Raw genomic sequence first — 27647 nt, 5'->3', positions numbered from 1 at the left:
AAGAAGATTTAGATTTTTTTCACAGTCAAATTATTTATATAAATAAATTTATATAAAACATATATTTTGCACTCTGTGCTGATCGATCAGTGAGTGTATTCAAAGTGAAAACTGTATGCTCACCAACTCCAGTTATTGGAGTAGATGATGGGACTCTGTGCCTCGTATCTGTTTCCGGAAAAGATACAGTTAGCTCAGAAACATAAAGTAGTGGCGTGGAGAGCTCGCCGTTGCACGTCCCGCGCCGCGCTAACGATGGTTTTCTGGTTCTAATTTTACCCGATTTCTTTGATTGGAGCATAAGCGAGGACCCACATGGGGTTGCACTGTTGATTCCAGTAATGCTGCCAGATGGTAAATTACGGAGGGCCGGAAATAAAATGCCGCCCTGACAGACGGTATTCTCATCCTCCTCAAATGCCGTCGACGCCCACCGCCGCAGGTCCAAATCCGGTCTTCCCCACACAAGCCAACCTCGTCGCTTTCACAACGCCCACGCTCAAAATTCCCTTCTTTTGTCCTCCTCGAACCGATCCCACTTGCATCTTCTTGTGTTCCTGGCTAGAGAAGTAGGCGGATCAGTCGGTTCTCTTATTTTAGGTAAATTTCTGTTCAGAGCAAGGATGGCTTTTTCGGTTTCTGGTCTATCGGATTCTGTCAGTCGGTTCCTCTTTTTCCTCAAATTCATAGCTTTGTCAAACTTTTTGAATTTTGAACCCTCGTATGCCCCCAAAGCAACGTTCTTTTCTGGTTGATTTGAGGTTTTCTTGCTTAATCTTGCCTTGTGCGCTCGGAAAAGTTCTCTTCCATTCCGTGCAATGTGATGGCTGGGGACCGAAGCTGAGTGGAACCTTACACAAAAGAATGGATTTTTCAACGGTTCAGGCGACGCAAAGAAAATTCTTAATGTCAGCAACAGTGGCATGGAAGTTCTTTGAATCTTGATCCAAAGAACGTCCGTTGATATTAGCAGAGTGGAAAAGGGTAGAAAGAAGGTTGCTTTTTTTGGGGTGTGCTATAGAGATAATATGGAGTCACTGTGGAAGCTAACTTGTTTGCTTGAACCGGGATCCCTCGCTCTCATTGGGACAGCAATCTTAGTAACCTTTGTATCGGCTTCTCGAGCTCTGGATCACGGCAAAGAAATGCAGAAAAACCTGAATTTCTCAGAGGCATCGATAACTTTGGACCGGTCCCAAGCTGTCATGATTCCCCATGCTAGTTCTTGTAGTCTTCTATTGATGTTCTATCTTTTCTCATCTGTGTCCCAACTTATCACTGCCTTTGTGGCTGTCGGCACAGCCTCCGCACTCTACTTCTGCCTTATCCCGTATGTTGCTTACGTCAAATCGCGGTTTGGTGTGGTTGATCCATTCATCTTGCGGTGCTGTTCCAAGTCTTCGACACGAAGCCAGGGAATGTTCCTGCTGTTTTCTATAGGAATTGTGGCAGCTTGGCTTGTCACTGGGCATTGGTTGCTGAGCAATCTACTGGGGATATGCATATGTGTTGCATTTGTTAGCCACGGACGACAACCCAACATTAAGATATGTTCTTTGCTTCTTGTCTGCTTGTTTCTGTATGACATATTCTGGGTCTTCCTCTCGGAGAGGTTCCTCGGAGCAAATGTTATGGTTTCAGTTGCAACACAAAAGGCATCTAACCCACTTCACAATGTGGCAACAAGCTTAAGCCTTCCAGGATTGCAGCTGATTACAGAGAAGTTGGAGCTGCCTGTTAAAGTTGTTTTCCCAAGAAATTTGTTTCCTGGGTTAGTTCCTGGAAGCAGCAGCACAGATTACATAATGCTGGTCCTTGGAGACATGGTATGATGTATTTCAGTTGTAAATTTGGTTTGGTTTGATATTATGTGTTCGTTAAATTATAATCAGTTTGCAATTTGAGTCCATTAGCTATCTGATTGTTTTGTTTATAAAACGTAGCAGCATTTACATATTTGTATTTAGTATCCAGTAATGTCAGTTTGAATGGTCTCTGATCTTTGCATATATGCAAAGATGCTAATGATACAACATACATTAGACATAAGTAAATTATGTTGAGAATTAATTCATAGTAGTTATCTAGGTAGTTACTATGTTCTAGGTAGTTATAAGCATGTTCTAGTAGTGACCCATGATCTAGAAGTTATAGGGTAGTTCCTACATCTAACTTAATCATGGGTGACATAGTGGAGTAAGATAGTTACCATTAGGTTCTATAAATAGGACCATAGTTCATGAAGCAATATAAGGAGTGTGCACTTGGGAATATCTTGTAAGCGTTCTTGTCTTACCTCTTATTTAAATACTACAACGGTTTTCTTAATCGAAAGGACTCTTTTTAATTGCATCATAGTATTCTTTTTTTATCATTTTCTTGCTCCTCCATCGCCAACATTTGTGGTATCAGAGCCATAGCAATGAAGTATTGTAGAACATATGAACAAGTTGCGGATATCCTCACCAAGTCGCTTTCAGTACAAAAGCATATTTATTTCATGTCGTAAATCGGTGTATGTAACTATGAATCAATAGGGAGTATTGAAAATTGATTCATAGTAGTTATCTAGGTAGTTACCATGTTATAGGTAGTTATAGGCATGTTCTAGTAGTGACCCATGATTTAGAAGTTATAGGGTAGTTCTTACACCTAACTCAATCATTGGTGACATGGTGGAGTGAGGTAGTTACCACTATGTCCTATAAATAGGGCCATAGTTCATGAAGCAAGATAAGGAGTGTGCGTTTGGGAATATTATGTAAGTATTCTTGTCTTACCTTTTATTTAAATACTACAACGGTTTTCTTGATCGAAAAGATTCTTTTTAATTGTATCGTAGTATTATATTTTTATCGTTAATAGTGCATGAACCATCATCAAATATAACTGAATATCCATCATCTATCAATTGGCCAACACTCAATAAGTTATGCGATAAACTAGGAACAAAGAAAACAATATAAAGGGATTTTACCTTCCCTTGACTTGTCTTCATCTCAAATGTTCCTTTCCTTTCTACTTGGATTTGCTTGTTATCCCTATATCTTACTTTCAACCTATGAGTTTCATTAATATATCTAAATATTAATTTTATGCTTGACATATGATTATAACATTCACTATCCAGAAACCAAATATTATTAACTTATGAATGAGTCATAAATAACTTACTATTTTCTTTATTTTCCTCCACATAACTTGCTTGCTTTTCTCTTTTCCAGCAATCTGCTTTCACGTGACCAAATTTTTTTATAATAGTTACATTGAATTCTACTCTTATAATTTTTTTGATCATAATTTGATTGCCTTTGTTCATCATGCCCATCAAAGTGTCATCTTCCTCTTCCTCTTCTATTTCCTCTACCACGAAATCCTCCTCTGTCATTTTTTCTTCCTGTTGATTTTTTGTCTTCTTTTGAAGTAGAAGACTCTCCCTTAACCTGAAATATCTTTTCTTCACTTTTTTCAAGTGTCCTGTTCAACCTTGCTTTATATGCTTACAAGGAACCCATTATTTCATCAAATGAAAATATAGATAAATCTTTTGACTCCTCAATTGCGGCAACAACATGATTAAATTTCGGAGTTAAACTTCTCAAAACTTTTACAACAATTATATGATTAGGAAGATGTTCACTATAAGATTTCATTTGACTAACAATTTCAGTCACTTGAGAAAGAAAATCTTGCACTGATTCATTGCTTTTTATGATAAAAAATTTCAAACTCACGACGAAAGGTTTGAAGTTTTACCGTAATTACCCTTGATGAGCCTTGAAATTCATTTTGAAGTATCAACCAAGCTTACTTTGAGGTTGTCGCTATTATAATTCTTGAGAAGATTGTCTCAAATACCGCTTGTTAAATGAAGAACAATGTTTTTGAGTCCTTCTTTCTATTCTCCCTCAACCTGATTTTTTCATTTGGATCCGCATATCCATTCTCTATTAAGACTTGAATAGAGTCTTGAGACTTGAATAGAGTCTTCATCTTGATACTTCAAAATTCATAACATTTGTCCGAGAAAATGAGAATAAGGGGTTGAGACATGGAATTGCCATTAAAAGCCATAATGCCCAGTTCAGATTGAAATTTAGCTCTGATATAGCTTGTTGAATGAATAACAATGCTTTTGAGTCATTCTTTCTATTCTCCCTCAGCCTGATTTCTTTATCTGAATCCGCATATCCTTTCTCTATTAAGTCTCAAAAATCCTGAGACTTGAATAGAGTCTTCATCTTGACACTCCAAAATTCATAGCATTTGTCCGAGAAGATGAGAATAAGGGGTTGAGACATGAAATTGCCATTAAAAGCTATAATGCCCAGTTCAGATTGAAACTTAGTTATGATCCACAATCTTGGGTATTCAAATCCAAGTGGAAGGGAAAGGAACAATTGAGGCGAAGACAAATCAAGGGAAGGTAAAATACCTCAATAATGTTTTCTTTGTTCCTAGTTTATCACATAACTTGTTGAGTGTTGGATAATTGATAGATGATGGATATTCAGTTATATTTGATGATGGTTCATGCACTATTAAAGATAAAAAATCTGGTTTGATTATGGTAAATGTTTGTATGATGCAAAACAAGATGTTACCACTTGATGTTTCAAATATTAAAAAGCATGCTCTTATCGCAATTCAAAAGAATGAGTTTAATTTATATCATTTAACATATGGACATCTTAATATTAAGGGTTTAAGGTTGTTAAATAAAAATAAATAATTTTTGGATTACCCAAAATTAATACACTTGATGTATGTGAAGGATGCATTTATGACAAACAAAGTAAAAAATCATTTCCTGTTGGAAAAGCATGGAGAGCATCTAATTGTCTTGAATTAATTCATGTTGACTTATGTGGACCTATGAATACAAAATCATTTGGTGGAAGTCAATATTTTCTATTATTTACTGATAATTATAGCTGCATGAGTTGGGTATATTTTTTAAAACTAAAATCTGAAACATTTGATAATTTTCGAAAATTCAAGGCACTTGTAGAAAGGCAAAGTGGTAGATATATATAGACACTTCGGACAGATGGAGGTGGTGAATTTTTATCTAATGAGTTTAATTCTTTTTGTGAAAAAATGGTATTCATAGAGAATTGACAGCACCATATACACCAGAGCAAAATGGTGTAGCTGAACGTAAGAATCGAACTGTTCTTGAAATGACGAGAAGTTTGCTTAAAGGAAAACACCTTCCAAATCAGTTTTAGTAGAAGTAGTTACAACAGCAGTTTATTTGTTAAATATTTCACCAACAAAGGCTGTTATGAATCAAACTCTTTTTGAGGCTTGGTATGATATGAAACCAAGTGTAAAGCATCTAAGAATTTTTTGTTGTATTGCTTATGCTTTGGTAAATTCATAAAACCATCACAAGCTTGATGAAGAATTTGAAAAATACATTTTAATTAGTTATTTCTTACAATCCAAAGCATATCGATTGTATAATCTTATTAATGGCAAAGTTATTATTAACAAAAAGTGTTGTGTTTGATGAAAGGACTAGTTGGAATTGGGAGACCAATGAAGGTGGAACACAAATTTAGATTTCAACAGAACTAGACACTCTAAAAAATCAAGTGACAGATCCTGCTCCAACAAGTTCATCGTCAACCTCACCTAGTAGCAGTTCAAGTTTTGATTCCTTAGATAAAACTACTCCAGGAAAATTCAGATCACTAACAAAAAATTATGACTCAACATTTACTTTATTTATTTCAGATCCTATGACTTTTGAGGAAACAATTGAAAAAGAGGAATGACGAAAAGCAATGAACGAGGAAATCAAATCAATTGAGAAGAATGAAACTTGGGAGCTAATAAATCTACCGAAAGAAAAGAAAACTATTGGATTAAATGGGTGTTCAAAACAAAGTTTAATACAGATGAAAGTATCCAAAAGCATAAGGCTCGGCTTGTAGCAAAAGGATATTCACAACAATAAAGCCATAATTGCAATGATGAAGAATCCAACATTTCATGGAAGAATGAAGCATATAGAGATACGCTATCATTTTATCCGGGATCTTGTAGCAAATAAAGCCATAGCAATGAAGTATTGTGGAATAGATGAATAAGTTGTAGATATCCTCACCAAGTCGCTTCCAATTCAAAAGCAGGTTTCTTTCATGTCGCAAATCGATGTATGTAACTATGAATCAAGGGGGAGAAAGAAAACATTATCTAGGTATTTTACCTTCCCTTGATTTGTCTTCGCCTCAATTGTTCCTTTCCATTCCATTTGGATTTACTTGTTATCTCCAAGTCTAACTTTCAATTTATGAGTTTCATCAATGTCTCTAAACATTAATTTTATGCCTGACATATGATTGGAATATCCACTATCCAAAAACTAAATATCATTTGAGATATCATTAACTTGTGAATGAGTCATAAACAACTTACTATTTTCTTTATTTTCCTCCACATAGCTTGCTTGCTTTTTTCTTTTCCAGCAATCTACCTTCATGTGACCAAACTTTGTACAATAATGACATTGAATTCTACTCTTATATTTTTTTTTATCATAATTTGATTGCCTTTATTCATCATGCCCACCAAAGTGTCCTCTTCCTCTTACATTTCCTCTACCACGAAATCCTCCTCTGCCATGTCCTCTTCCTGTTGATTTTTTGTCTTCTTTTGAAATAGAAGACTCCCCTTAACTGGAAATGCTTTTTCTTCACTTTTTTCAAGTGACTTGTTCAACCTTGCTTCATGTGCTTGCAAGGAACCCATTAGTTCATCAAATGAAAATATTGATAAATCTTTTGACTCCTCAATTGCGGCAACAACATGATCAAATTTCAAAGTTAAACTTCTTAAAACTTTTGCAACAATTATATGATTAGGAAGATGTTTACTATAAGATTTCATTTGACTAACAATTTCAGTTACTCGAGAAAGAAAATCTTGCACCGATTCATTGCTTTTCATGAAAAAAATTTCAAACTCACGACGAAGAGTTTGAAGTTTTACCGTAATCACCCTTGATGAGCCTTGAAATTCATTTTAAAGTATCAATCAAGCTTGCTTTGAAGTTGTCGCTGTTGCAATTCTTGAGAAGATTATCTCATGTACAGCTTGTTGAATGAAGAACAATGCTTTTGAGTCCTTTCTATTCTCCCTCAGCCTGATTTCTTTATCTGGATTCGCATATTCATTCTCTATTAAGTCCCAAAGATCCTGAGACTTGAATAGAGTCTTCATCTTGATACTCTAAAATTCATAGCATTTGCCCGATAAGATGAGAATAAGGGGTTGAGACATGAAATTGCCATTGAAAGCCATAATGCCCAGTTCAGATTGAAACTTAGCTTTGATACCATAAATGTTGGGGATGAAGGAGCAAGGAAACGATAATTACAGAATACTACGATGCAATTAAAAAGAATCCTTTTGATTAAGAAAAATGTTGTAGTATTTAAATAAGAGGTAAGATAAGAACACTTACATTATATTCCCAAGTGCATACTCCTTATCTTGCTTCATGAACTATGGTCCTATTTATAGGACCTAGTTGTCACGAACTAAGTTGGAATTGCTTAAGTCATGAGGCACCCTTGCGGCAAAAATGCGAACTTAGCTTGCGTTGCCTAAGTCACGAGGCACCCTTGCGACAAAGACGCGAACTTAGCTTGCGTTGCCTAACTCGCGCTTCGTCTTTGCGATTTGCGTCCGCAAAGATTAGCCCACTTGCAACCTCTCGCAGGCCCCGAAGGACCTGTAAAAGAGAAAGTTGATTAGTTCGAAGAATGAGCGACGAACAAGTCCCGACGTATCACGAAAAGGGGAAGCTTTATAAGCAATTCAGCAAGCACCTTATGTACGCAAGAGAAAAGAGGGAGAGGAGGAAAACAAAGACTTTAGAGGGTTGAACAAATAGCTGCAAGTCCACAAACAACTGCCCACCGGGTGTCGAGCGCGACAACAAGTTCCGTCAAGGTAACGTGCGAAAGATTGTTCAACGCCCGACACTATACCGAAGCCCCATCCCCCATGGTGCCACCCGGGTGGTTCCAGAGTGTTGAGATGGTTGACATTTTGCGTGCAGCAGTGGGCTGCAGAAAACAACCCGTGGCACACGAAAACGGAGCTGTTTAGCTCGGTTCGGTGAGCGGTCGCACTATAGCGCTGCAACTTGTTCGAACTTATATTTTTACAAGCAAAAAAACTTAAAACCAAGCCAAAACATGCTGCCAAGCAGCTGTACATGTAGATGAGAGCGATGAACAGTTCGTTGAATGAAGCTGTTGCGGGTGCGCGACGACCGTTCGTGACATTCTCCCCCACTCAAACTGTCGATGCCCTCATCGATGCTTGTTGGTAGTTGTTGATAATTGCTTCTTCATGTTGCAGGGCATCTTCGGGCTCCCAATTGGCTTCAGTTCGGGAAGCTTTCACCACTTCACCAAGTACTCGGTCTGCTCAGCTCCATTGGGTAGCTTTATCTTGCGATCCGCTAAAATAGTTTCAACTTGCTTCTCGTAGGAGACTCTGGTGGGGGGTAGTCGAGTTAGAAAACTTCGGAAAGCATCTTGTGGATCAGAGTGGTAGGCTTTTAAGTTGCTGGCGTGAAGAGCATTATGAATTTTGAACCACGCCAACAGCTGCAACTTATAGGAGACGTTGCCCACCCTGCTGATAATTGGGAAGGGCCCTTCATACTTGCACACCAATCCTTTGTGTACTTTGTTCCTAAAGAATTGGAGTGATGCTTGTTGGAGCTTTACCAGCACCAAATCGCCGACCTTGAACTCTTGCGGTCGCCTTCCCAAGTCTGCTCATCTCTTCATCCTTTTTGCCGCCTTCTCCAAGTAAGCCCACGTAATATCTGTATTTCGGTGCCACTCCTTTGCGAAGTGGTAGGCTGACGGATTACTCCCACTATACCCGATTGCCATGGTATGAGGAGTTGACAGTTGTTGTCCTGTAATGATCTCGAAGGGGCTCTTGTTGGATGCAGAGCTGCACTACAAGTTGTAGGAGAATTGGACAATGTCCAACAACTTCACCCAATCTCGTTGGTTGGCACTCACGTAGTGCCGAAGATATTGCTCTAGGAGTGAGTTTATCCTTTCGGTTTGGCTATCCGTTTGGGGGTGCAGGCTTATAGAGAAGTATAACTTGGACCCTAATAATTTGAATAGCTCGGTCCAGAATCATCCCAGGAATCGAGCGTCTCGATCACTAATGATATTGTGCGGGACTCCCCAATACTTCACCACATCCTTCATCATCAACTTGGCCGCCTCCTCTGCTGAACAGTGTAGAGGAGCAGCAATGAAAGTTACATACTTTGAAAATCGATCGACCACTACGAGTATCGATCCAAGTCTCCCTACTGCGGGCAAGTTTAATATGAAGTCCAAGGAAATGCTCTCCCACGGCCTTTCTGGTACAGGCAACGGCTACAAAAGTCCCACTGGCTTCCGTTACTCCACCTTGTCTTGCTGGCAAGTGAGGCACGTTCGAACATATTCCTCCACATCAGTCCCCATCTTCGGCCAATAGAAGGCCCTCTCCATGAGAGCCAAGGTTCTATGAATGCCGGGGTGTCCAGCCCAAAGGGAATCGTGACACTCTCTTAAGAGTTCATGTCTCAGATTGTCTACTCGAGGAACATAAACTCTATTTCCTTTGGTGTAAACGAGTCCATCCTAGACCTAAAACCGTTGTGCCTTGCCTTCTTTAATGAGCTGTATCAAGGCTTTTGCCTGAGGATCACTATACAGTCCATCCCTGATCCTGGAAAAGAAGTTGGAGTGCAACTGACTTGCTTAGCCTCTGCCCTCCAATTGTACGACATTCACACGCTCCACTTTCTGACTCAATGCATCGGCCACGACATTTGCCTTTCCGGGCTTGTACTCTATTGCCATATCAAACTCAGCCAGGACGTCCTGCCATCGTGCTTGCTTTGGGGAGAGTTTCTTCTGAGTTTTAAAATAGCTTAAAGCGATGTTGTCCGTCCTTAGTACAAATCGCGATCCAAGAAGGTAGTGTCGCCAAACTCGTAGGCAGTGGATCATCGTTGTCATCTCCTTCTCGCGCATCGGATACCGTCGCTCGGTCTCGTTGAGTTTGCGGCTCTTGTAGGCCACCGGATGACCCTCCTGCATGAGTACTCTCCCAATAGCGAAGTCTGAAGCATCTGTTTGGACTTCGAAGGGCTCCCCATCGTCCGACAATTTAAGCATCGGTTCTTCTAATACAATAGCCTTTAGATCTTGGAATGCAATCTCACATTTATCAGACCACCTCCAAGGTTGCTGCTCCTTCAGCAACTCCGTCAATGGAGTTGCACGCTTCGAATACCCCGCTATAAAGCGTCGATAGTAGTTGACGAAGCCAAGGAAGGATCTCAACTCTGGCACCTTCTTTGGAGTTCGCCATTCCGCAACCGCTTGCACCTTCGATTTGTCCATCCGAATGGAGCCATCACCGATTCGATGCCCCAAGAATAAGATCTCCGTTTGGACAAAGTAGCATTTCTCCCTTTTCATGAATAAAGTGTTCTCCCTGAGAACCTTGAAGATCGTCCGAAGGTGCTTCACATGCTCCTCGAGCGTTTGATTGTAGATGACGATATCGTCTAAGTAGACGACCACGAACTTATCCAAATACTCCTTGAATAGCTGGTTCATGAGAGTGCAGAACATGGCCGGAGAATTGGTTAAGCCGAAAGGCATCACCAAAAACTCAAACGCTCCATACCTCATCACGTAGGTAGTCTTCGCTTCGTTGCCTTCAACAATGCACACCTGCCAATACCCCGATCGAAGGTCGAGTTTTGAGAAATACTTGGCTTTGCCCTATTGGTCGAACAAGTCCGCGATGAGCGGGATGGGATACTTGTTCTTTACCGTCACTTTGTTGAGGGCTCAGTAATCGACGCATAGTCGGAGGTTCCCATCTTGTTTCTTCTGGAAGAGAACTGGAGCTTCGAATAGTGCTTTAGAGTTGCGGATGAGACCACCGCTTTGCAGTTCACCTAATTGCTTTCTATGTTCTACCAACTCTAGCGGGGGCATGCGGTAGGGTGGTCTCGCTGGAGGATTCACTCCCGGCTCCAGCTCGATGTTGTGATCCACACCTCTGCGTGGCGGAAGAGTCTTCGGCAACTCGGGTGGTATAATGTCAGTGAACTCTTTCAGGACGTTCGCCACCACAGCAGGTTCATGAATAGCCTTCTCGTCAAGTGGCTCTAGCTTCATTGTTGCCACGAATGTTAATTCACCTTTTTGCACCCCTTTCTTCAGTTGTAATGCCGATATATGTTGGGGTTCCCTGGCTCCTCTCCGAGAGACGGGAACCACACAGGAGTCGTCACCTCCCATCACACATAGGGAGTTAAGGAACGACATTGGCACCAACTTGGCTGCGTGCATAAATTTCATTCCAAGAATCACTTGGAAGTCATCCAATGGCACTGCCATCATGTTTGTGCTCCCGCTCCATGTTCCGATCTTGATGGGAACTTCCTTTGTCAACCCGAAGATTTGCTTGGCCTCCGAGTTCACCGCCTTCATTCGACTTAGGCTCTTCTCCAAGATCAACCCAAGTCGCTTTACTTCTCGATCGGCGATAAAGTTGTGGGTAGTGCTCGTGTCCACCATTGCACGAGTCGTTTGGCCATTGAGCTTAATGTCTGCGTACATTAGCTCGCCACTTCCTGCTTTTTGTAACCTTGTCTTCGTGTTCTCCCCCACTTGACCCCGCATGGTGTTCAACAAACGCATTGCTCCTATCCGGGGTCCTTGCGACTCCTCATCGTCGCTGCTGGATTCAGAACTACTCGAACTAAGAGCGACAACCTTACCCTTGTCCGATCGGCGGGGGGGAGGGGGGGGGGGTGGATGAAAGCTGTTAAAGTATTGAGTGCCTGTTTTTGTGGGCACTCCCTCACCATGTGCGGCACTCCGCATAAGAAGCATCCGCCAGGTTTCAGGGCCTTGCCTTTCGGGCTTGGCCCTTTGTGGGAACTCTTCTTCCTCTGTTCGTCTCATAGCTCCTTCCCTCAAGAATATTTTGGAGGGCGATTGCTTAAAGATTGTTTCCTTTTCCCCGGGTCTTCGGAGGAAACAAAGTCGGTGAGCCTTTCTGTGGCAGCAATTGCCCCGATCACATCAGCGACATTCCTTTGATGTAGTTCTTGTTAAACCCATGACTTCAAACCATCGAGGAAGCTGAACAGCTTATCCTTCTCGGACATGTCCTATATGTCTAGCATTAGCACAAAAAATTGCTTCATGTAGTCTCGAATGGAGGTATTTTGGCGGAGTTGTCTCAACTTCCTTCTTGCGACGAACTCTGTGTTCTTCGGTAGGAACTGAGTTCTCAACTCCCGCTTCAGGTCCTCCTATATGTCAACTCGATACCGACCTTGTTGGATCTCCTCCCAACGGGTTCGCCACCAAAGTTTTGCATCTCCGTTCAAATACATTGTTGCTGTAGAAACTTTAGTTTCTTTAGAATCAGGCCTTGTAGCTCAAAAGTATTATTCCATGTCGAATAGGAAATTCTCGAGCTCTTTGGCATCTTTGGCCCCTCCATAACCATGAGGCTCGGGTGCCCTTAAGTTTTGTGACGGCGCAACATGGGTGTTGCTTCCTCCCGCATTTAGTGCTCTTGTGAGCATGGTCACCCTTGAAGTGAGTTCCGCCACAACTTCCTGCAGGTGTTGCACAGAGTCTTTGGTGTCATCTGACAATCGGTCGACCAGGGCCTCAACCTTGTCGATCCTAGACTTCGCTTCTCCTTGCGAGCTTTCTACCCCAACCAGCCTTCGTTGGCCATGGTAGAGTTCCTCCAAGCTCGCTTCAAGAACATCCAAGCGGGTTTCCACCGTTGTGAGTCTCTCCTTATGACTCTTTTTCTTGGTTGGCGCTCCAGATTGTGCCTCCTCTGCTCGCGGAGAACAGCCAACTTCTCCTGAGCAGCTCCAACAGCATGAGAGCGAGTGTGCACTTGCAGCCCACTTGCGGCTGCTTGGGGCAAGGGTCTGGCTTGCCCCGTCTTGCTTGATTCGCCACGATGCTTAGCCATGGCAAAGTTGCGAAGTTCCTTCGCTGCTCGCTCGAAGTGCTTGCCCGCTCTGATACCACAATGTCACGGACTTAGCTGGAATTGCCTAAGTCGTGAGGCACCCTTGCGGCAAAGACGTAAACTTAGCTTGTGTTGCCTAAGTCGCGAGGCACCCTTGCGGCAAAGACGCGAACTTATCTTGCGTTGCCTAAGTCGCGCTTTGCCTTTGCGATTTGTGTCCACAAAGATCAGCCCACTTACAACCTCTTGCAGGTCCCGAAGGATCTGTAAAAGAGAAAGTTGATTAGTTCGAAGAATGAGCGACAGACAAGTTTCGATGTCTCGCGAAAAAGGGTAGCTTTACAAGCAATTCAGCGAGCACCTTGCGTACACAAGAGAAAAGAGGGAGAGGAGGAAAACAAGGACTTTAGAGGGTTGAACGAACAGCTGCAAGTCCACAAACAGCTGCTCACCGGGTGCTGGGCGCGACAACAAGTTTCCGTCAAGGTAACGTGTGAACTTGCAAAAGATTGTTCAACGCCCGACACTATACCGAAGCCCCATCCCCCATGGTGCCACCCGGGTGGTTCCAGGGTGCTGAGATGGCTGACATTTCGCGTGCAGCTGCGGGCTGTAGAAAACAGCCCGTGGCACGCGAAAACGGAGTTGTTTTGGGGCTGTTTTGCTCGGTTCGGTGAGCAGTCGTACTATAGCGCTGCAACTTGTTCGAACTTACATTTTTATAAGCAAAAGGACTTAAAACCAAGCTAAAACATGCTGCCAAGCAGTTGTACATGTAGATGAGAGCGACGAACGATTCGTTGAACGGAGTTGTTGTGGGTGCGCGACGACCGTTTGTGACATAGTGGTAACTACCTCACTCCACCATGTCACCCATGATTGAGTTAGGTGTAGGAACTACACTATAACTTCTAGATCATGGGTCACTACTAGAACATGCCTATAACTACTAGAATATGCCCTTGGAAGTTGATGTGCAATATGCCTTTCAAAACTAGCTTAAAAGAGGGTAGCTTTCTGAGTATCTGGTTTTAATGTTGAAAGATGCATTTGGCATCATGGACCATGATGACTATTTAAATTTGTCATGTATCTTCCAGAAGTTAAATTTTTATTTGGCATAATGAACTATCATCAACAAGATATCTGATTGTGGTTTCTAAGCAGAAAGATGGCAATGTTGATAGACCGGAATAATGGTAGACAAAGTTCCAAAATTATTTAACTATAGTATTTATTGGCTGCTAATTATAATAAAACATTCATGATAAAAATTGACTTTTATTGAAATGGAGTTTGTCGCACGAAAAGAGTTTTATATTGAGCAAAAAGCAGCAATTGTTGAATAAATTAAAGTTATAGTGTCGAAGTTCTGTAAAAATAATGATGTCATAGAATACCATCCTGTCTGATTATTAATTCAGATGTGTCTCATGTATATTTGTGATTATCTACTTTGTAATGCTTACTATGTAAATCAAATGATGATGATGATGCCATGCCTTGCTTACATAATTGTGGCTGCCATGCTGGTAAGGTAATGACAGTACACAAGCATGTCTCCATATAGCAGAGCATGGAGCAATATCTTTTTTCTTTTAGCGTGCTTGTCACAGGTAATATCTGATTGAATGTTGTGCCACATCAGTGATCAATCCCATCAATGCTTGGACATAATATTTATAGATTTCAAGATTCAAGGTTCTTAGTTGTGCTTGATTCAGTCTACCAGTGTAGGACATACTTTTGAAAGCTATTTAGGATTTTAAACATTTGTTTCAGTTCTTGAAGTCTGACATTTTTTATTTCCTCATTCTAGAGAGGTTTGCTTTTTTTTTTGTATCTGAACATTATCTTCTAGGGAATTTTTAACATGAGCGTTATTGCTGCTATCATCTACGAACACATGATTATATTCTGCTGCACATCCGATCTCTTGATTGTCTTAACATTGAACCTCTTCTGGTGAAATCCTGGAAAAATTATCATTTCTGAAATACATTTATGATTCAAGCTTCTTTCGATGCCAGAAAAGATCATGCTGTTAGTCGTTTGTGAGCAATACAGGCCTTTTGAGAAACTTCGAATACACGGTTATTGCAGGAACCTTATTTTTCTTTGATTTGTGACTGTGTCCTCTCTAGCATCTAATTAGAAGGTCAAAGCAACAAGCATTGCATTGTGGAACTTCTCTTAGATACTAAAATGTTTTGTGCTTTTTTTCAATAGCACACATTAATGCGGCCAAATGAATTGGAAATGGAGATGGATAGGTAGAGGGTAAAGGTATTTATGAGTTACATCAGGAAACATGTGTTCATCTTGTAAGAGAAAAGTGGCCATTGTTCGCATCGCTGGAAAAAGCGTGTGTCCATCTCATGATAATTCATTGTTCTCTTGACCTATTAAACGTCCTTTGTAGCCACATTTTGTCTATCTATGCACTTGAATTTTTTATCCTAGAACAAGAGTGAATTTTGGTCGATATTATACTTTATTCATGTTTTGGTAATAATATCTTAGTTCATGTCTATTTCTGGTTCTCCTAAAGTTGAATGCATATTTTGTATATTTAGTAGAAATAATATGACCATGAAATCTGATTAATTATATTTCTACTCACAGTTTTCTTAATCCTACAGGCTGTTCCAGGTATGCTTCTAGCTTTGGCACTATGTTTCAATCACAGAAAGAGTAGAGACATGGCATGTATGTCAGAATTATCCTCATCAAAGCAGCACAAATACATATGGTATGCGCTATTTGGGTATGTGGTTGGACTGATCACTGCTTTAGCTGCTGGAGTTTTAACTCAATCCCCCCAGCCTGCTCTTCTTTACTTGGTAACTTCTAACCACATGCTGTATTTAGTCAGCGTTGCTATAATTTTTCTCTGTTCAATGTTATCACAAACAACTATTGCAATCCCATAAATCTGGACTATAGACAATTCTCTCCCTCAACAAGGGCACACATTTTGTTAATCGCAGTGATATTCCGATACTTGTGCTATTATTCCTTTCCCTTGACCATTTGTAATTCAGTTACTCTCTATTTCATAATGTGCATCCAAACAGCCATATGAAAGTACTAATGACAACCATATGGTTCACCACAATCCTAGTATTTAGCATATCATCTTGGGCGTATATCAATTAAATGCTTTTTATTTTTGTATCAAGAAAGCCTGTGAAAGAAATGGCTTCAGAGTCTTGTAATGTGACTGCAGATACCATCTACTTTGGGGCCTCTTGTTTTCCATTCTTGGGCAAGAAATGAACTAAGCGAACTGTGGCATGGAGGCAGTCCAGCTCCGAGTGAGAAAGCTGGCATGCTGAACTGCTGCACTCTTCTGAGCGGTAGAAATGTTATATATGAGTTGTTGTTTATGCTTGAGAAGTTATATAAAATCTAGTATATTTAATGCCATGCATTCAGGTCTTCTTTTCGTTAGTAGTAAAGTCAATTTGTTTTCTCTTATAGTTGAACATTTTGTGTGTAGTTGCAGAGTTTCCAGAATCGACAATTTGTACCTTATCAAGTGGTGTTTTTGTTTAGTCTGTCCTTTTTGATGAAATATGTTATGGTATGTTACCGATGATGTATTCGTGGATCTTTTAAGTGATTCACTGTTTATGTTTGATTTTTCTGATCCAACTCCAGGATTATAAACATTTGTGCTTGTTAGTCGTTAATTGTAAGGTCGACAACTACAGAGTTACCAATAATCCAAAGAATTATTTGCCAAGAATCCTGTATTGGGAATGTGATGATGATGAGTTAAGTACTCTTGATGATGGTTGGCTTATAAATAAAAAAACAACTAATCATGATTCTTATGGCCAAGAGGGTCATCTATGTGGATAATAGATTAGTGATTTGGCCACAGGGTTGTCATGGCACTCACACACCAATTCTCTCTGCACAATTTGGCAAGTGGTAGAGGTAATATATGATTTATTATGTTTGCCTCTTGGTCACGTTTGTGTTATCTAAATCATTCTCGACTCTTACTTGTAAGTATTGATATATGCAAATGAAGAAAATAAGTTGAAGTGACAAGCATACGTTTGCAGTCATATACCGATCCATGAATTGATTTGTTAGGATTTTAACGCATGAATTGGCCTTTTTCTAACGTGGAAAGCGGAGAAGGAATTACAATGAAAATTATTAATTTCTGCTATTAATAGTTGGATTACGAGAGTCTCATCACCATTCCTTCCTTTTCCTCATCAATCAAATGTGATTTCCAGTTTCTTTCTAACATAAAACAATAAAGTAACGTATAATTATGAGATATAATGGATATTAAAATAATATAAAATATTACGAGTATAATATAATTCAAATAAAAAGCCTTATTATTAGTGAAAGATATTTTGAAATAATTAATTATGTTAGTTTTCTTAATCCAAACACACAACAAGGAATGCAGTGGGGCAATTTGGTCATTTTATTTTGTCAATTTATTTCCAATTTTAACAACAAATTGGTTCATAGTTGAAATAGGAAGGAGAATCAACTTTAAGATTTGTTAAATTGGACTTGGAATGCTCAAATTCCTCCATACATTTAGTTGATGAACTAAATGAATGCAATTGGAATGTACCAATTCATATTCATTCCATGTTTGGTTGTTATTAACTCCTAAATCAGAATTGACAATGTTCTGCATAATTTTTACTTTTCCCTATTAAATATTCTTCCAATAACAATGTCCAACTCCCACTTTTATGGCAGTATTCCAACTCAATCATAATCAAACCATGAATTGTATGTATATAAGAAACTTTTCTTTTCATTAAAAACTACATCAAAAATAAATCCAAAGCTGCAATAAATATAAATATAAATATATATATATATATATAAATATAAATATAAATATATATATATATATATATATATATATATATATATATATATATATATATATATGTGGTTGTGGTTGTCTTCTGTGGTTTCATCAGCTTCCTTGTAGCTATAGGAGTTCTCGATACCTTCTTCGTTGCTCTCTACGTAGTTGTTGGTTTGGTGGATCTCATCGACTCATTAACACTTTTCTTCTTTATGATGGCGAAGTCTTCCTCTGCTGTTTCTACTCAACTGCTGCTTCTCCTGTGCTGTTCTCTTCTCTCTTTCGAGCTCGCCATCGCCGCTGGCACTGCCGATGGATCTGAGAATTGGGGTTACGTCGAAGTCCGACCGAGTAATTTCCTCATCCTCCATTTGCTTGCGTTCTCTGCGTTTGATCACTGTTGAGCGCTGAATTCTACTGCAGAGGCGCGCATGTTCTGGTGGCACTACCGGAGCCCGCAAAGAGTCGACGGTGGCTCCACTCCGTGGCCGACAGTGCTGTGGTTGCAGGGTGGACCTGTAATTCTCCTTCAACGCAACTGTTGTAAGCGACTCTTAAGTACCTGAATTCTGATCTATGGCTGTGGCTTTCCATGGCGAAAGGGAGGCTCTGGTGTGGCGATTGGCAATTTCCAAGAGATCGGGCCATTGGACACGGGTTTGAAGCCTCGGAATTCGACATGGCTGCACAAGGCAGACCTTCTGTTTGTCGTGAGTCCTCTACCCGATCTCCGACTTGTTCTCATTGCTGTTGTGGCTTCATCTTCTTCCTTCTGCTGCATGGAAAACGCAGGACAATCCGGTAGGAACAGGATTCAGCTATGTGGAGGACGAGAGCCTCCTCGTGAAGACCGATGTGGAGGCAGCAGTCGACTTGACTACCCTTCTCAAGAAGCTCTACGGCCAGAACAAGTCATGGCAGAAGAGCCCACTCTTCATCGTGGCAGAGTCTTATGGAGGGAAGTTTGCGGCGACCGTCGGCTTGTCGATCCACAAAGCCATTAAAGCCGGCGAATTGAAGCTCAAGCTTGGAGGTAGTCTCTTCTCTATTTCACATCTTACACTGGTTGAGATCACGGAAGAATACAATTTCCTGTGGCTTGATGTATGTGAGCAGGTGTTGCTTTGGCTGATAGCTGGATGTCACCAGAAGATTATGTGGTAAGCCTTCATGGATTCTTGCTGTCTTAAGAAGATATAATTCCATTTCTAGACCAAATTATGATTCCTCTTTCCTATGATTTTGTGATGCAGTTCTCCTGGGGACCTCTGCTTCGAGATGTCTCAAGGCTTGACGTTAAAGATGCAGAGAAATCAAACGTGTACTCTTCTTTGAATTTAAGGAGCGATCGATTAGTTTGCCTACATGATGTGCTCTGATCTGATTCGCAATGTTACAAAATTTCAGTATTGCTGAAAGGATCAGACAAGAGATTAAGGAAGGTCGAAATGTTGAAGCGACGAACTCATGGAGACAGCTGGAGGGCTTCATCAGTTCTGCCAGTAATGATGTTGTGAGTTGCTTTCCAAGTGTAGAACACAGAAACAAGTTGATTTCAATTAATTCCACTCCAGATTGTTCATGAGTTTGTACTGAAAATTCAATTTACAGGATTTCTATAATTTCTTATTGGATACGGCGAGTGATCCACTGTTGAAGACGGAGGTCCAGGAATCAAGGAAGCTGACAATGGAGACATATGCAACATATCTGAGCTCCAAGGCTGCCACCTCCGCTGTTGATACTTCAAGCTTCATGAATGGTGTCATCAGAGAAAAGCTGAAGATAATTCCAAGAAGTGTGAGGTATGTTCGAATTTTATGATCAATTCCGAGAACACAAGCTATCAAATTCATGGCATTAGATCAAACACGGGCTTAATTGACCAAATATTGATCTTGCAGCTGGGGAGGACAGTCCGGTCTCGTGTTTGATTCTCTTTCGAATGATTTCATGAAGCCAAGAATCAAGGAGGTAGACCACCACCCAAAATTAAATACCTTAGCAAGTACATTAGGGAAATGATATCCAATGCAATCGACTTTTACTCTTGCAGGTTGATGAGCTTCTTTCCCTGGGAATCAATGTCACCATCTACAATGGACAAGTAAGAATTGCACACCATTTTCTTGTTACTTGTTACCCCTTCGGTGACCCACAGAAGAAACATTTACCTTTTAAGATACTGGTAGCCATTTGATCCTCCAATTATTGGATGGTGACCATATTGGCAGTAGATTGAGGTGCTTTTGCTTGTCATTTTTTTCTTGGAGTTGTTCTGCCACTATATCTGATGATTCCAACCTGAATAAGAACATATATGACCTGCTTTTGCTGAAGGTTAAGAAGCTTGGAATGTTCCAACTTCAAAAACCACTCATTTATTACTAGATAAAATGCTGTATTAGGTAGTGCCAACAATATATTTAACTCGAGCCTTTTTTTTCCTAGTAAGCTGAATTCAAGATGTGGTGAGTCGAGGATGAACAGTAGATGCAAATTAGAGCAAGCAACACAAGATTTAGCAAATTAGACAATGTGATATAAACAACATAGAATAGAAGGATAAGGTGGAAGACAACCTCTGTTGGCCCCAGTTTCTGTATTGAAGGAAAGTTTCCGAGGATATCTATCTACAACATCTCAAGGTACTTGCTTCATGATAAGATCTGAAGCTAGGACTCTTAAAAACTGTAGACACATTTATGGAAACTGGTAAAAGGTGCTGTTTCAGTAATTGCTTATGGATCGATCGTCAGTGACATTAGCGGGAAGAGATGCACTTGTGTTGCAGTTTTTCTGAGAGAGACAGAATATGAACTGGGATATGATAGAAGAAAGACAATGTTTTTTAGTTCATCGATGAGTGTTGTTCTCTAAATGCTCTGATCCTCCTTCTGCCAAGATTGTTGTCAGATTAGACCTTCTGCAAAGTTGGCAAAAGGTTTTGACCCTGCAGTAATACTGGAGCAACAATAATTCCAGTGGGCCACAAACTGGATTTTATGTATTGAAATTAATGAGTTGATCTTAGGAGAGAACATGGCAATGGTTTTTTGTCCAGTTGCACAACATGTCGGTGCTATGAAGATGATCCGTTGTGGAATCTGATTATGAATTTACTAATATCTCAATCTGGATTCCCACGCATGGAATTTCTAGAGGAAGAGAGGTGTCAATTATTAGGCTCAAGTCAGTTTGACATTAGTTTTATGGTACACCCACAGTCACTTCACATGTCAAAGAATTTGAGGTGATTCCTCTCTCTCTCTCTCTCTCTCTCTCTTGATTTTTTTGTTAGCTTTTAGCTATGATTGCTGGAATGTGTTTCCCTGCGTAAACAACTGTTATCATCATCACCTTTTGATATGAAAAATAATCTGTAGTTCTTGTCAAAATAATATTTACTTAACAAAGGCAGGAATCTTTTCTTGTAACTGATTCATGCTGAGTTCTTTATTCTATGTGAAGGTTGATCTGATTTGTTCAACCAAGGGCACTGAGGCATGGGTTCAGAAGCTGAAGTGAGCATCATATACCACTTTTAACCTTTCCTGTTCTAGACTTATCTTTCAAATCCTTGTCCAGTTCTTGAGTTTAGTGAATGACCTTTCAAATCCTTTGCAGATGGAAGGGGCTAAAGCAATTCAACAGCATGGATAGAAAGCCTTTATATTGCCATGGTGGGGAACAGATAACCAAGGGTTTCCTCAAGTCTTATCAGAACTTGCATTTCTATTGGATCCTTGGAGCTGGACATTTTGTAAGTGTTCTTTTTGTTTCATATGGTGTTGTAGTAGCGCTAAGGCAACCAACACTGTCATACATCTTAAACAAGAAAAATGAATCTTGATTAGAACAACAGTTGTGCAATTATTTTATTGAATATACTCCACATGGACATTAGGATTCAGAGCATTCCAATTGTTTACACTCCACACAGAAAACATATACTTTCAAAACAGATTATAATTTCTTGGCCAAAGAAAGCAGGTGACAATCCTGTGTACGCTGCTGACTGGTATTTCCACAGCATGCACTTATTTCCATGCATTTATAACTCATGAAGTCTCATGTCTCCCAAGAAAGAGAGTCCAAAATCTTCTTATAGTGCTCCCTGCACTCTGCATGTACCTTTGGATTGACCAAGAGAAGAAATCTACTCGTAACATATTATAATTTGTTGACCAAATAAAGCAAGTGACAGTACTATGTACACTAGCGATTGGTAATTTCACTGCATGCACTTGTTTCACAACACTTGATTTGCATGCATTTGTAACTCATCAAGTCCCATTTCTCCCAAGAGAAAGAGTCCAAAAATCTTCTTGTGGTGCTGCTCTCTGCTGTCTGCCTCCTCTCTCCTGCATGGCCATGGCCTGTTCTTCTTGGTCACTTCTGGTAATCTTTCAACAAGCCATGGTCCCCCGGCTACCAAGTTTCATTATTGTTCTTAGGAGTCGTGCAGTGATGAGTTCAGCACTAGAATGATTAGTTTTTTTTTTTTTTTAACACAGTTGCTGAAGATGAACACAGCTTCAACAACATACTACAAGGACAGATGATGCCTTTCTTTTTCCTCTCAGAACAAACTGTGATCTTCTCTATGCAGGTACCTGTGGACCAGCCTTGCATTTCACTGCAGATGATTGCTGCCATCACCCACTCTCCTGCTGTTTCTTCCTAGAAGATGAAAAATGTTTGCTGGTTCACATGGGAGGAGGAATAAAGGATGGAATGCTAATACAAAAACAGCATCCATGGCAAGCAGAAAGTTCCTATCCATTCCGTGGTGCATCTTCATTTCATGTTGCTTTAGTGGAAGAAGGGGAAGCAAAAAGAGGAGCTGTTTGAATCGAATTATCAATCAATGTTTTGGTGGGTCTGAATCTGTACATTTGGACGAATACCAAATGGAAATAAAATACAATAAATGTGGGAGGTTTCAATCATTCATGTTGATTGATTAAACAAAGAGCTAATGATGGATTATTCTATTGAAACTTTGAGGTGGTGCTGATTTCATTCAGAAAATGGAAATTGGTATTAATAACCTGCACCAACAACATTTTAACTCCTACGCCAAGATCAAGAAGATTCATTGCTGAATTCAAAGGTTATGTTATGTAGGTTATGACAGCAACATCAAGCTTTGCTTTAAAACGTGCCACGGAGAAACACCTTCAGATCTTATTGGTGCAATCTGATGCATCGAAAGTGATAAACTGGTTCGATAAGACGAGCAGGGTTTCATAGAGCTTTAGATATTTTGAAGTTAACCAAACAATTTAATGTGACATAGTTTTATTTTTTCAACAGAAATACCACCACCCTTTTGATGAATAATCTTTTTAACTTCAGGTAGAACATAAAAAATCAACTTTAATCTGAGAAGTTGACCTTTTATTTTTTTGTTTTTTGTTTTTGTAAACGAACAATTTTTGAGCGCTGGCTGGCTGAAGATTCTCTAGGTAACATATCCTGCAGTGTTCTGTGCCAGGAGATTAGCTTCTGGCTAATCTTAACCAAAATATGATGAAAGGAAGACAGAGGACCTCCAACTATGAAAATAGTCTCTCAACCTATGGGTACTTAATTCAGTAGAGTTCAAATTAATAAAAAGGAGACTTGTTATGGAGATTCCCCACAACAACAAAATAGAAAAAGAAAGATCTAACTAAGCAAATAGATTTTTTTCATGTCAGATTCAGTTTCAGAATCTTTATGCAAGAATTAGATACATGTATATGTTTCCAAGTGTTAACAGAAACCACAACATCACAAGTCACAGACCAAGTTGAACTTCGGTGCACTCCTAGAGACCCACAAGGGTTCATTTCTTGTCCACCTCCGTTCTAGTTGATATTTACATCATGAATGATATTACTGTTCTACCGAGTAACATAAGTTGTTCTCCTGAAGACAATTTACATCATGTCTTCATCACATTCAAAAGATGTTTCAGAACAAGTCCACAGATTTATTTCAGCTAGTTGGTAACGTGAATCAGTTGGAACAACAAATTGCAGATAAATATGTTTCTACAGCTTTAAAATTGGCACCGTGTCGAGAAAAGTCAGTTTGCTGCAACTTTAGTCTTTTTTGTCACTTGATTCTGCGGCAGACTTTGGTGGTTCCACTTGATTCTCTGTCTCATTTAGATCCTGCAACACAAACCAGGATTGAATAGATAGCATAGGATTAGAAACAGAAAAAATCACACGAAGACAAGTTTTCCACAATCACTTCTTTTTCCCCATATAGAGAGCATAAAATGGCCTGTTTTCAATGTTCGGTAATATAAGAACATTCTTCAGGATCTAAACTGAACATGCAAATGGCAAAGGAACTTATGTTCTCTACTGATAAGTTGAAGCTCTCTAGTAGTGAGCTGTTAAAATAACTGTTGTAGCTCTGACTACAGAGTTAAAAATATGAATGCACACTTCAAGCAACAGAAAATTTCCATTCGAAATAATAAAGGCGACAAAAGAGGGGAAAATAATCATTGGCCAATGCCTCAGAATACTCTATTTACTGGAGGTTCTGGAATATCCAGAAGCTAAAAACTGAAAAATAAATTTGTAAACAAGGATGTTATGATTTAATATTTCCAGGAAGGGGAGAACACATAAGTATTTTTGGTGAACCAAAGATAATACAAACAACTTTCACTTGGTCAACTTAGATACTAGTGCATTTGATGCACTCATCGACCTCTCTCCACACGATGACTGGCTATTAATTCAAAATAACTATGGAGTCAGCTACTGATGTTTTGATCATCCTCAACAATTGGTAGTATTAGTTACTACATTCATTTTGAACATTGATATGATCGTTGTGCATCCATAGGATAAAGAACTTATAGTAATATTATAGCTGCATAAACAGAGTGTTCTATAATTTTTAAATGCTAATCATAAAAGATTGAGGCAGTACTCTGCATCCATTGTACATTTTAAATATGAAATTGCTAAATCAGGCTGGACCAATCTTAATGAAAACTTCCTTGTGGCAAATGCAACAGTACTCTGTTAACGTCTCATCCCTTAATTAGAAAATCACAACTATTTTCTTCAGATGCACGAAAAAAAGATCGACATGAGAATAGAGGAAAAAAAAGGAAAGTATTCATTCAATATAATAAACATTACCAATGCTAATCACATCATAATTGTTTGCAATATAATATTTTTCCCAAAAAATGTTATCTAGTCAAGTATGGAAATAAGGGACGTCTTTCTTTATAACTTGACCATAATTTCCATTTTACACATGGTTAGCCATTGGTTTTAAACATTCCAAAGCATATAGACTAGATAACCCATGCACTCATCAGCCTAATTGGCAACTATGGTATATAGCACCAGTTTAACGTCTTAAGGTCAAGCCAGTAGCTAACAAAAATGGCTTAAGCCTTATTGTGTACAGGAAATCCCCTTGCATCCAATTGTTACCCCTGACCACACCAAAATAACTAGTTTTCTACCAAATTAAACCCATATTATAAAAAAATTGGCAACAGAACAGAATTCCAAGATAGATCCATGATGAACTTTTCAAACAACTTCAAATTCTCAACATTCATACATTGTGCTAAATTTTATGCAAAATAAATATAAAGAAAGTGGATTATGTTAAACTAGAAGGTCAATTGGTGAGTGAGAAGTTCCAATCTAGCTTATGCAACCAAGAAGCAAACTGCCATACTTTCCTTACATGTCGGAATAGCTTTGAGACAGAAAAAATTACAAGTTATAAGAGCCAAAATGGAAAAACAATCCCACATCACAACACAATAGTCTCGCATTCTCTAAAGAGATTTATATTACATATGGCATTGGTTGCATTGTGCCAATATGACTTTACCTTGGTAGGAGTTATAGCTTGTCATTGTAAATCAACTAAGAAGTTTAAATCTAACTCTTCAATAATATATACACTATTAAAGCAGAATCATTAGCCTACGTACTCCATTTTTCTTGGATGCAGGCTTGTAAGGACAAGCAGGTGGCACCCTTTCAGGCTTTCTGTATTCCCATCCAAAAAGATGATAAATTTTACCCTGTAATAGTGTGAAGAAGAATATACATTAGTAATCCTCAAGATAAGATATATAGAAAGAATCAACAGGTAGAATGAATATGTTCCAATATCTGGCATAGAAACTACAGCTACTGCAAATCCTTCAAGTACAACAATGCTGTCAAATGTGCTGTCAGTTATATTTATCTTCAGTAACATCCAATAACAATATCCATTTTATACAAATACATGAATGAGATGGATTGTAGTAAGGGAATTATGATAGTATGAAACACCAAAAGGGACAAATTCGTAATCTTATTCTCTAAATTTCATTTACATACTGTCTAAATTACCAGTGAACTTAGAGAACCATAAATGGTTTGTATGCCACCATATTACTTGGCAGAGATAGATTTACTGAAATGCAATATGTGAACTAATATTTACTGAAACTGCCTTTAATGTCACTACCACTACTGTGAAGAAATTTCTTTATTAACTATTACTTAATGTCTGAGTCTAGTTCATCCAGTTTGTCCTTTGCAAATATCTCAAAAAGATTTCGCAGTGTGGCTGCAGAAAAGTATTCCTCAACTCTATGCCCTGTTGTTTACCATACAAATGAATGGACTAGGCAAGAAATGCTATCAACAAAGCATATGATAGACAATTTGGCGAAGTAAGCTGCAGTTTGCTAAATTTCGACCCAAATAAACACTCATATTGGTCATTAGCATTTGAAGGAAAACCAAAAATCGTAAAAGAATAGCATCATTATATAGTTCAATAAACTATACTTCTTCATTAACTTATTTGATATAAAGTTGATAGTTACATCAGATTTTTCACAGAAATAGTATATATTAAATCACTAAGACAAACAAGAACAGGACACAAGATGAGCCTGCTATAGTCTGCTGAAAAAAAATATTAGGATCCTTCTTTCTCTTCTTTTTAAAAAAGTAATTAACGTATTATATAATATGATTCCATGAATTAAAAGCACGAACCTTTACCCTTAGTTCTTCATAGACAGAGATTTATGGATAGGGTTTACTTGAAAATAATTAAAAAAGAAGTAGAACGGATGGGAGAAACCTTCAACAAAGACAAACGTTTAGGCAATAAGTACCAAAATCTTCGAATAGACTAGAATAAGAGACCACAATTTAACAAAAAGAAAACTAAAATGTAGATTGCCGCACGATTTAGAAAGGAATAGAAGACAACATAAACTAAAACTAAATCGAAAAATAAAATTTTGCATAATCATCAAACGCACACGATACCGCTCGAAATTTCCAGAGGAAAGGAATTTTGACGCATACGAAACAGGAAGAATCGGAAGAGAAGATCACTCACGACAATGACGTCGAAGAGCAAAGGCAAAGCATTGACCACCGGAATCAAGAAGAGGGGCAACAAGCACGCCAAGCACACCTGCAATCTCGATCACAAAAGACAATACTGAGCGAATCCAAAGATTCTTCCTTTTCTAAGGGAAAGAGAGAGATTTTCGGAAATCACGTTGACAAAGTTCAAATAAATTGTGCCCTCACCATCTTCCGCACTCCTCTCGATTCCGCTTCGCAGGTGTTTCCTGTCGAGTGCTCTGAGGTATGAAATAGGTCAAAATCGACGGAAGTTGAGACGCGAAGTTGGGGATTGAGTGCAATGTGGGCCGTTG

At 39.2% G+C, this 27647-nt stretch overlaps 3 protein-coding genes across 4 annotated transcripts; 2 read left to right on the top strand and 1 right to left on the bottom strand.

Annotated features, from left to right (window-relative positions):
* The first annotated feature begins 256 nt into the window (after window positions 1–256).
* Window positions 257–16711, top strand: LOC103998522 (signal peptide peptidase-like 1). Its single transcript, XM_018831513.2, has 3 exons — window positions 257–1826; window positions 15711–15911; window positions 16298–16711. The coding sequence occupies exons 1-3, from the start codon at window positions 1029–1031 to the stop codon at window positions 16481–16483; spliced, it is 1185 nt and encodes a 394-aa protein (XP_018687058.2). The 5' UTR covers window positions 257–1028; the 3' UTR covers window positions 16484–16711.
* A 1326-nt stretch (window positions 16712–18037) lies between these two features.
* Window positions 18038–22899, top strand: LOC135584460 (serine carboxypeptidase-like 51). 2 transcript variants are annotated; one of them, XM_065167652.1, is made up of 13 exons: window positions 18038–18280; window positions 18353–18447; window positions 18532–18639; window positions 18722–18962; window positions 19046–19089; window positions 19183–19250; window positions 19337–19442; window positions 19541–19734; window positions 19834–19903; window positions 19986–20036; window positions 21401–21453; window positions 21557–21692; window positions 22542–22899. In XM_065167652.1, the coding sequence occupies exons 1-13, from the start codon at window positions 18142–18144 to the stop codon at window positions 22614–22616; spliced, it is 1380 nt and encodes a 459-aa protein (XP_065023724.1). In that variant the 5' UTR covers window positions 18038–18141; the 3' UTR covers window positions 22617–22899. The 2 variants fall into 2 exon arrangements, with proteins under 2 accessions (XP_065023724.1, XP_065023725.1); XM_065167653.1 differs by lacking the exons at window positions 21401–21453; window positions 21557–21692; window positions 22542–22899 and adding an exon at window positions 20381–21384.
* Window positions 22900–23749: 850 nt separating this feature from the next.
* LOC103998521 (uncharacterized) lies at window positions 23750–27630 on the bottom strand. The gene is made up of 4 exons (XM_009420008.3): window positions 27520–27630; window positions 27323–27400; window positions 25905–25997; window positions 23750–24093 (listed from the first exon to the last, which is right to left on the bottom strand). The coding sequence occupies exons 1-4, from the start codon at window positions 27520–27522 to the stop codon at window positions 24022–24024; spliced, it is 246 nt and encodes an 81-aa protein (XP_009418283.3). The 5' UTR covers window positions 27523–27630; the 3' UTR covers window positions 23750–24021.
* Window positions 27631–27647: the final 17 nt, after the last annotated feature.

The sequence above is a fragment of the Musa acuminata genome, chromosome BXJ3-9 (genome assembly GCF_036884655.1).
Source record: "Musa acuminata AAA Group cultivar baxijiao chromosome BXJ3-9, Cavendish_Baxijiao_AAA, whole genome shotgun sequence".
NCBI classification, from domain to species: domain Eukaryota; kingdom Viridiplantae; phylum Streptophyta; class Magnoliopsida; order Zingiberales; family Musaceae; genus Musa; species Musa acuminata.
This window is presented reverse-complemented; position numbering and strand designations above follow the sequence as displayed.

What these genes read in the sequence shown, in the direction of transcription:
- LOC103998522 (XM_018831513.2), top strand. Translation starts at nt 1,029, where the DNA reads ATGGAGTCACTGTGGAAGCTAACTTGTTTGCTTGAACCGGGATCCCTC. An exon ending in TGCTGGTCCTTGGAGACATG is followed by an intron (nt 1,827 to 15,710) that starts GTATGATGTATT and finishes TTAATCCTACAG; the next exon opens with GCTGTTCCAGGTATGCTTCT. An exon ending in AGCCTGCTCTTCTTTACTTG is followed by an intron (nt 15,912 to 16,297) that starts GTAACTTCTAAC and finishes ATGTGACTGCAG; the next exon opens with ATACCATCTACTTTGGGGCC.
- LOC135584460 (XM_065167652.1), top strand. Translation starts at nt 18,142, where the DNA reads ATGATGGCGAAGTCTTCCTCTGCTGTTTCTACTCAACTGCTGCTTCTC. An exon ending in TGAAGCCAAGAATCAAGGAG is followed by an intron (nt 19,904 to 19,985) that starts GTAGACCACCAC and finishes TTACTCTTGCAG; the next exon opens with GTTGATGAGCTTCTTTCCCT. An exon ending in GCATGGGTTCAGAAGCTGAA is followed by an intron (nt 21,454 to 21,556) that starts GTGAGCATCATA and finishes AATCCTTTGCAG; the next exon opens with ATGGAAGGGGCTAAAGCAAT.
- LOC103998521 (XM_009420008.3), bottom strand. An exon ending in TGCTCTTCGACGTCATTGTC is followed by an intron (nt 25,998 to 27,322) that starts GTGAGTGATCTT and finishes ACACTATTACAG; the next exon opens with GGTAAAATTTATCATCTTTT. An exon ending in CTGCATCCAAGAAAAATGGA is followed by an intron (nt 24,094 to 25,904) that starts GTACGTAGGCTA and finishes TTTGTGTTGCAG; the next exon opens with GATCTAAATGAGACAGAGAA.